Below are 9,163 nucleotides of genomic sequence, written 5' to 3' on the forward strand. Positions count from 1 at the left end.
CACCTGACAGACTGCTCTGTCTCAATCGCATGCATCATCACCAAAACATCCTGCCTCTCTTCCTCACGTTACTCTATCCCATCATCCTACCTAGATATTTCCCTCTGCTGGTTACATTAGGCATTACAGTTAATCTACTGCATATCAACAGTCTATCTAGGATATCAACACAGGGAATAGATTGAGGGTTATGTATGTGCGCACGCAGTGCGTGTGTGTGTGTGTGTGTTCGCGCCGATCTGTTGGGGTGTGTGTGAGTCTGTGAGAGAGAGAGAGTTTGTGTGCACATGTATGTTTGAGTGCGTGAAGTCGGACAGCTGTTTGTAAATCGGCTGTACGCGGTGAGACTGAATGACTGCACTCGAACATGTCCACTATGGTGTCCGACAACACTACAAATGGCCGTCCCTTCAAATAATGCCCTATTGAAGGGTATAGGGTCGATTTCAGATTCAGCCCCTGTCATGGAGACTGAGCAGCCCAACATCTCGATTGAAACAGAGCCTGTCGTGTGCACGCCCGCCGATCTGTTTGTGACTTGTGTAGGTGAGTTTGTGTGCACATGTATGTTTGAGTGTGTTTTAAGTACAATTACAAAGGAATTCATTGGTTTTGTTTAACTCTGAAACAATTTTCGAGTTGCGTTGTGGTAAAAATAGCTATGGGTAACGCCAGCTGATTGAGGAGTTCAACCATTCTACGTCATCAACCTAGAACGCAAACAAAATGGCGCCACCCATGGTCCAAATATAAAATCGATTTTTAAAATAACGTAGATCTTTCATGGGTTTTTTACTACATAATTCAGTAAGAGACATCATTTATGTTATATTAAGCCATACAAGTCTCAACACCATGGGATCCCTTTAAGAGAAGTTTCTTATGCTCAACAAGGCTACATTTATTTGATCAAAAACACAGTTATATTGCGAAATTAACCATTTAAAATAACGTTTCAATACATTTTGAAGTTGAATTTATACCTGTGATGCCACAGCTGATTTTCAGCATCATTACTTCAAGTCTTCATTGTCACATGATCCTGCAGAAATCATTCTAATATGATGATTCAGTGTTCAAGAAACATTTCTTATTATTGTCAATGTGGAAAACGGTTGTGCTGCATACTATTTTGCAAACCATGATACATTTTGATTTTTTTGAGGATTTTCTTTAATAGAAAGTTCAAAAGAACAGCAATAATTTGAAATAATAATATTTTTACAGTTTAACATTAGAAATGCCATTGCTCTCATGGTAGTGTATGTTCTAGTGCTGTCAAATCGATTAATCGCGATTAATTGCATCCAAAATAAAAGTCTGCTTACATAATGTATGTCTGTGTGTGCTGTGTATAATTATTATGTACAGTAAATATAAACACACACTCCTTCATGTATATATTTAAGAAATATTTGCATGTATATACTATATTTATATAATTTATCTTAATGTAAATATAAATATTTGATATATAAATATAACATGTTTCTTAAATACACATATGTATATAAATATACATATAAATACATACATATGAATACACATGTATATTTATATATGCATCATAATTATACACAGTACACATACATTATGTAAACACAAACTTTTATTTTGGATGTGGTTAATCACGATTAATCGATTGCCCAGCACTAGTATGTTCATTAATGTTTTTTTTTTTTCATTACATATCCCATTATATTACCAATGCTAAAAAATTTCAAAATAAACATTTCCCTTTCGTTGTGTTTTCATTTAACCTTTGATTATCAAGGTAACAGCTTAAAATATAGCTTAGCATAGAGCTAAGTGGTTAAAAAAAAAGCTCTTTTGTGCCAGATTCACTAAATAGGGGCAATTAGCGTGAGAGCTAAATCCAAATGTGATTGGAAAGTTCAGCGCATGATCTACTTACGATGCGCAAATTGAAGAATACAGACGCAGCCTAATCATTCCATAATGACCAACACAATCTACCAAGAGCAGCGCAAATTAGCTTAAGACGTTCATTTTTGGGGCTGTAAATAATGGCGTAAACACCAGTAAATTGACAAATCCAGGCCTCAGTAAATCACCTTGTGCGATTCATTTAAATACTCTCCTCCTATAAAGTTGGCAAATACATATGCAATAAGGTCAGCCGCAAAAATAAGTGTTTGCGCTGGTGCAAGCTGTTAGTAAATCTGGCCCTACGTTTTGATCAGGATTCAGTGGAGAAATGGACTCTTGACACAACAGAATGCCTTGTCCCTGCTATCTGAAAGCATGAGTTTTATAACGGACAACCCATGCAAATATCTCTTTTGTATTCAACGTTCATCCTAAGAAACAATTACTGTTTGAAAGCCTCTTGAATAACTGCTGTTGTACCATGAACATAACATTAGATGATAACATTCAATGTTCCTTGCTCTTGGCATGATGAAAGGAAATGTACGGGTTCCATCAAAGCTCGTACAGTATTCAGAGTCATTTTAATTTCTTAAATTGGTCATAAAACATTGGCAGTTTTATGTGCAGATGTTATATTGAATTAGCACTTCCTGAGTGGAAACTATTGATAAGCGTATACAGGAGGAAAATGGGCTTTTGAGAGCTAATGGACCACCATGATGTAAAAAAAAAAAATGGACTAATCAAAGACCACCATTGTCCAGATAAAAGCTGATTCCCATCTGCTGTTATGGAGAGTAGGACAGAGGAAAGAGATCACAAATGGGGGGGATAGGGAAAGATAAAAGTAGACAGAGAAGTTGTAAATCAAATGAGCGATAGGTCTAGTTAAGGCTAACTTTCACATGTCCTCCAAGACATGCATGCAAATATATTCATTGTTTCTAGTCTGTGTTCTCTGTTTTTACCCCAGACCTCCATGATCTCCACATCCCCTGGGGAGGTCTGGCCAGATCCCACGCTTGCCTCCTGGGACAAATCTTGTTATTTTTCCTCTCTCTCCCGCACTGTCTGGAGCCCAGACACGGCTCTTCATTGACAGACAGTGTCACAGAACTAGCCTAATGTATAGACCACACAAATTTATTTTATAGCAAGCAAAGGGAACATCTGTAGCAAATATAACAGACAGAAGCGTTGTGTCCTTTTACATTTTTGAGCAACTTTCGGTATCTGATAATTAAAGGGATAGTTCACCCAAAAATAATGCTTGTATTATTTACTCACCCTCTAGTTGTTCCAAACCTGAATTTCTTTCTTCTGCTGAACACAAAGGAAGATATTTGGAAGAATGTTTGTAATAAAGCAAATCTCGGCAGCCGTTGACTACCATAGCGTTTTTTCGCCTGCAATGGTAGTCGATGGCTGCCGAGGTCTTTTTGTTTGCAAACATTCTTCCAAATATCTTCCTTTGAATTTCTTTCCTCTATTGAACAGAAAAGACTATATTCTGTAGAATATGCCCAGTTAATGAGCCATATTAACTTCCATATTATGGACTTCATATACTATAGAAGTCAGTGGGGAACATCAACTATCCAATAGAAGAAAGTCATTAAGACAGGTTTAGAACAATTTGAGGGTGAGTACATTTTGACAGAATTTTCATTTTTGGGTGAACTATCCCCTTAAAGTTGCATCATTGCAAGTGTATGCCTAAAACACAGTGTGAGAAATCAGGTTGGGATTTGAACCCAGGTCTTTGTGCTCTTAAACTCTAAAAAAAATATGTGCATGACACTTTAAAAACAGAACAGTAAACGAAGCATAAGCTGTCCTTTATTTCTGCAAATACATTTAAATTGGAATTTAAATGAAATGATGTAAATAATTTGTTTATGATTATTTATGTTATCATGGTTAGGCTTTGCAAAATGACCCCTAACAGTCTTCTTTTCTTTATCTATTTCTTTTGGCAGGTTTTATTTGATAGCCGGCGGTGTCCCACTCATCATATGTGGTATCACTGCAGCTGTAAACATCAGTAACTATGGAGACAACATTCCTTAGTGAGTACTGTTTATAAATATTAGGAAAACTTGTTTGCTCACTTCTAGCTTAAGATGTTTATATCATCGACAGCCTTCCTTGTGCTAACATGAAAACAATGATTCTTGAGATACAGGACAAAACACATCCCACAACCTGTCAATAACTTGTAAAATGCCATGCATATATGTACTTTATAAGGTTTTATTTATATAAATCTTTAGATAATTTCCAGCATTTTAAATAGGTGCTATGATTAAAGCTGCAGTCCGTTAAAATGTAAGTATTCAACTCCAGACAGTGTTCAAAACGATCTCCTTACCTTAGCCAGATTCACAGCGGTAAGTTTGTAATAATGTGTTATAATTTGAGTGGTACTGGTGGATTTCCGTGGGAAACTCAATCATGTCTTTGCGTCATTGCGTCACATCTGTATACATAAAGAAAGAGACTGGCTAGTAGGCTATATCGCATGTTAGGATGCTGCAGGTGGCGGATCATTTATAGCCTTTTCTCACAGCAACTGGAATAATTAAACAATTATAAATTTGATGGCGGATTGTAATCCAGAAAGGTCCAAAAGACAATCCTCAGGGGACAACTGGAGATTCACCTGTAGCCAAAGCAAAAGATTAGACTGTACGGAAATTTAAATCTACAGGTAACGCTAATACACACTAAAATACACAAAGTCACGCAATGCTAGTGTGGTTAACATTAACAATTTGAAAACAAAGTATAACAATAAAAATCATTTGTGTGATGTGATATGAGCTAAGCGGTCATTAGATTCAATCATCATTGGTGGCGTGAATTATTGTAATGCTTTTGGTCAGAACAAAAGTGGCAGATATGTTACTTACTTGTCCAGATGACATTTTCTGGTTAAACTTATTATTTTGACGCGGAATCTGTGATACAGTATCCACACCGGTGCGGTGACTGACAGCCTACACACATACTCCTAAAACATTAGATTAATGCGTGCTGAGGAGCCGTGCCGATGCACAACCAAAGTAAAGATGAAAATTCAGCAACTAAGTGCAATTGCAGGTTTTAAACAGAGATGGCGACAAAGAGACAAAATTACAGACTGCAGCTTTAACCTCTTAACCTGCCCCCCTATTTTTGAGAATATTTTGAAAATGATATGCCCAAATAAAAATGTCTGCAGCTCTTAAACCCTATGGTCTATATTCATAAATCTGCTTTTATTTTAAGCTAGACACCAATTACAATTATTTAGTACTTTGTTTAATTTACATATTTACATATAATATATAGTTTAAATGTTATAGAATAAAAGTGTATTGCTGGATCTAGCTGCAGTAAAATTAAGATTATTTCATATTCTTCATGCTTCTTCATGCATATTTTTATGAAGGTTTTGCAGACACTTTAGTTTGGCGACACTTAATATAATAATAAAAATTAAATTGACTGAGGTCATACTCTTAGCTTTTTATTAGCTTCTGTTCTTTCTCTAACTGTCTGATACTTGTTGCAGATTTATTGCTCATGCTGGGCCACTTTTTACAGGCTCTTTAAAAAGTGTCTGTTTTTGTACAGAGCTTGCTTTGTGTTTCTGTTATTTGACTAATTACCGCCTTTGCCCTCTCTGACCTTTTCCACTGCTCTTGACCTTCCGGCAGCTGCTGGTTGGTATGGCAACCCAGTTTCGGAGCTTTCTACATTCCAGCTGGATTGATCATTCTGGTGACCTGGATCTACTTCCTGTGCACTGTTTTCTGCCTGAGGCACCGAAGCTTCCAGGAGTCCAAAGATCCTCCTTGTTCCGCCTCTGACCCCTCAACCTTACCAGAGAGTCAGCCAGCACTCAGTGGCAGCACCAGTCTTCTCTCAACGGACTCTGTGGTGGGCCCAGTGCATGCTGGGACAACAGTGGAAGACCAGTACTCATTGAAGGTCCAGTGTTTGGCGCTGGTGGCGACACAGTTTGTGTTTGTAGGGCTGTGGTGCTGCGGCGCTATGGCTGTTTGGCACGTGGATAGAGAGCGTAAACTCTTCAGCTGCCTTTATGGAGGAACGGCTACCGGATTAGGGATCTTCTTGGTGCTCCATCACTGTTTCAAGCGTTTGGATGTCCAGGCGGCATGGCTAGGGTGTTGCCCCGGGTACCATCGCGCCCAACCCATGCAGGCCTATTCCCATCCCTGCACTGCCACTGTGGGCGTCCAGAGTGCCTCAGAAAGGGGCTCCCAAATTTTTGTAGGATGCCACCCACCGACAGACCCCAACAATTACTCTTCTTCTGCCAGGTCGTCATCTACTCAAAGTGGAACGACGAGCATTGCCGTTGGGCCTTGCAAACTCACCAACCTCCTACAAGTGACGCAAGACAATGTGAACAACACCGCCCGGGCACCGACGGGGACTAATACCAACACAAGCACAAGCACGGAGAACAACAAACCGGCCAACAACCTGCTGCCCAGTCTACTGCCGGTCCAGCAGCCTCAAAGGAGAAAGGCTTGCAGTAGAACCAAGGGTGGGAATACCCAGTACCATCACAGAGGGGACGCTAGAGGGCACTACCGCCTCAAAGCTCTCAGAGCGGGTGGAGGAGGTAGCATGGGTGCTTTGGGACCTTCTGGGACAGAACAATCAAACATCCACCTTCTACACAAACATGCTTCCAGTGAGAATGGAAGTCTACGGAATAGCCATTCAGAGAGCCAGAACGGCATTCTGACCAATGGACGGCACAGAGGGGAGGGACTAGTGACAAGCCCTTCGGAAGGTAGCGATGGAGGTAGTAGTGGAAGTAGAAAACCTTTTCCACTGTTGCCTTCTGTGGCAAGTAGGGCCACCATGCAGCAGAATGCTCAACGGCGTAGCGCTAGCAAAGACAATCTCAAACTGGCTGCCGCGGCTGAGAGAGATTCGAAGCGGAGCTCGTTCCCGCTAAACGTGACATCAAATGTCACCGCGACGGCCTCATTGTCGACAGTTTCAGCACCAAATGGAACACTAAAGGGATCCGTGGTGGAACTGGACACTAGCGGAACTGACCAATCACAGGGTTCGGTTGGTATGAAGAGCAGGGTATGGAAGAGCGAGACAACTGTATAATAATGAACTGCGGTTAGTGTTGAATGACTTTTGAAGGTTTCTTGAAGGTGTGACCAGTATGCTAAGAGCCAAAGCATGGGATTCTTTCTCCACAACCCTACTGAATCAACTAGCTAAAACCAGCCCAGGTCTTAGTCTGTCTGTTGACTGTTTTAACAGAATTTTGGACAGCTTTTTCTCCCAATTAAACATTAGCTTAGCCAGGCTGGTGGACCATCTAAACCAACTAAGACCAGTAAACAATTAGCTTAGCAGTGTTGTAGCTGTGTATCAATCTGCCTCCATATTTTCATGGTCTTGACTCAGACCCCAAAACTGGTCTTGAGAACTGCAACACTTTGACAAATCTGACATATCTGCTGTACAAGTACAAGGTCCGTGTGACACTGATGCAAATCCAGGCTTCATTCACCCCAAAAGAAAGCATATATAATGTACATTTGAATTGATCAGACCCTTTTTAGGTCTCTGTCTCGACTTGGACTTGACTGAGTCCGGTCTCGTCCGGTCACGAGTACTACAACACTGCAGCTTAAGCTGGTTCACATGAGTTTTTTCAGCAGGGTAGAGAACCATTTGGCTTCTTTAATGATAAATCACCCACATTTGTAAGTCTCAAAAGTTCTGTTGTCTTGGAACCGTCCAACATGCAAAAGCTAATGCTAAGCATGCTAATAAGGAGAGGTTATACAGAGATATATATGAAGAAAGAAAAGGGGTGTGTATGCAAAACCTGACTCCTCTAAAAAGAGATAGGTGGAGGAGTTGGCGTGACAAAATATGCAAAATCATTTGGTGTGCTTTTGTTTGCTTGTAATACCACTTAATCTAACAAAATGTTTGAACGCAATGAATATTTTATTATTGAATATGCCAAGGGAAATGAACCTAAAGTTCAGCTGTTTTGATCTTTATGTTTCTGACTATGCATATCGATCAGGATGGAGGACAGAGTGTTTGTTCCCTAAATTTTTCTTGCTCTGTCCCTTTGTGTCTTTGTCTGTTGTTTTTATATACATTTTTTTCCGTGCTATTTCATTTACATGTCTGTAAGAATGTACATTAAGTGTTATGTATGTATTGTCTGACCATCACAGTGTTAATTCAACTCTCTGGCACTAATAAGCAGCTCTTGGCATAAGTCCGACACAAATATAGAAAACAAACACTTGCCACAGATGAGCATCCATCCCTAACAATTCGATCCAATGTTAATTGAAGCTGGGAATGTCGTTCTTGTTCTTCTGATGTTGTTCAGCAGAAAGTAAGCTATTGTATTTTAGAGAGTAGGAACCATTTGGAAAACTTTACTTCTTGGCGCCCTCTATTGGGTCATTCCTGCCATTGATCAAATGCACTGATAATGAATACTGTTGATGGACAAATTATATAAAATAACTGACAGCTTCTTTAGATGCCACTCCGGAGTTACTAAGGGATTTGATAAGAAGGGCAAGTGTTTGTTCAAGGGATAGTTCTCCCAAAAATGTATTGTACTCACCCTCAAGTTGTTCCAAACCTATATGAACTTCTTCTGCTGAACGCAAAGAAAGATATTTGGAAGAATGTTTGTAACCAAGCAGATCTTGGCAGCCATTGACTACTACACTGTAAAAAAAGGCACATTTTGAACATTTGCAGTACAATCGACTTGGATGTTTAAGTTATTTCAACTTAAATTATGTTAAACTGACTTAAAAAAATTAGTTACATCTTGTATAACTAATAAAAACAAGTTTAACATTGCTTAACTTATTTTGATGAGTTAAAACAATGTAAAAACATATGTTTTCATAACTTATTGAACATATAATTTTTTACAGTGCATAGTCTGCCATAAAAAAATGGTACTCAACGGCTGCCGAGATTTGCTTGGTTACAAACATTCTTCCAAATATCTTTCTTTGCGTTCAGCAGAAGAAAGAAATTCAGATTTGGATCGACTTGAGGGTGAGTAAATGATGGCAGAATCGTCATTTTTGGGTGAACTTTCCTCTTCATACATGTTCTGTTGTAGTACCATGTGTAACATGGGCTTTTTAGCACTTGGTTCAGGTTATGGAGAGAGCATTTGACATATTCTCATGAATAATAGCGTATTTATATTATACATATCAGTATTAATTTT

General features: G+C 39.2%; 1 protein-coding gene across 1 annotated transcript in view; it reads left to right on the plus strand.

The window, feature by feature from the left end:
• adgra2 (adhesion G protein-coupled receptor A2) overlaps positions 1-8,578 on the plus strand; it is a 133,422-nt gene extending 124,844 nt beyond the window's left edge. Inside the window, exons 18-19 of the mRNA XM_067413247.1 lie at positions 3,873-3,962; positions 5,595-8,578. Of these exons, the coding sequence (XP_067269348.1) occupies positions 3,873-3,962; positions 5,595-7,035 (1,531 nt within the window). The 3' untranslated portion in view covers positions 7,036-8,578. The remainder of the gene's footprint in view (positions 1-3,872; positions 3,963-5,594) is intronic.
• The last annotated feature ends 585 nt before the right edge of the window (positions 8,579-9,163 follow it).

The sequence above is a fragment of the Pseudorasbora parva genome, chromosome 13 (genome assembly GCF_024679245.1).
Source record: "Pseudorasbora parva isolate DD20220531a chromosome 13, ASM2467924v1, whole genome shotgun sequence".
Lineage (NCBI taxonomy): Eukaryota > Metazoa > Chordata > Actinopteri > Cypriniformes > Gobionidae > Pseudorasbora > Pseudorasbora parva.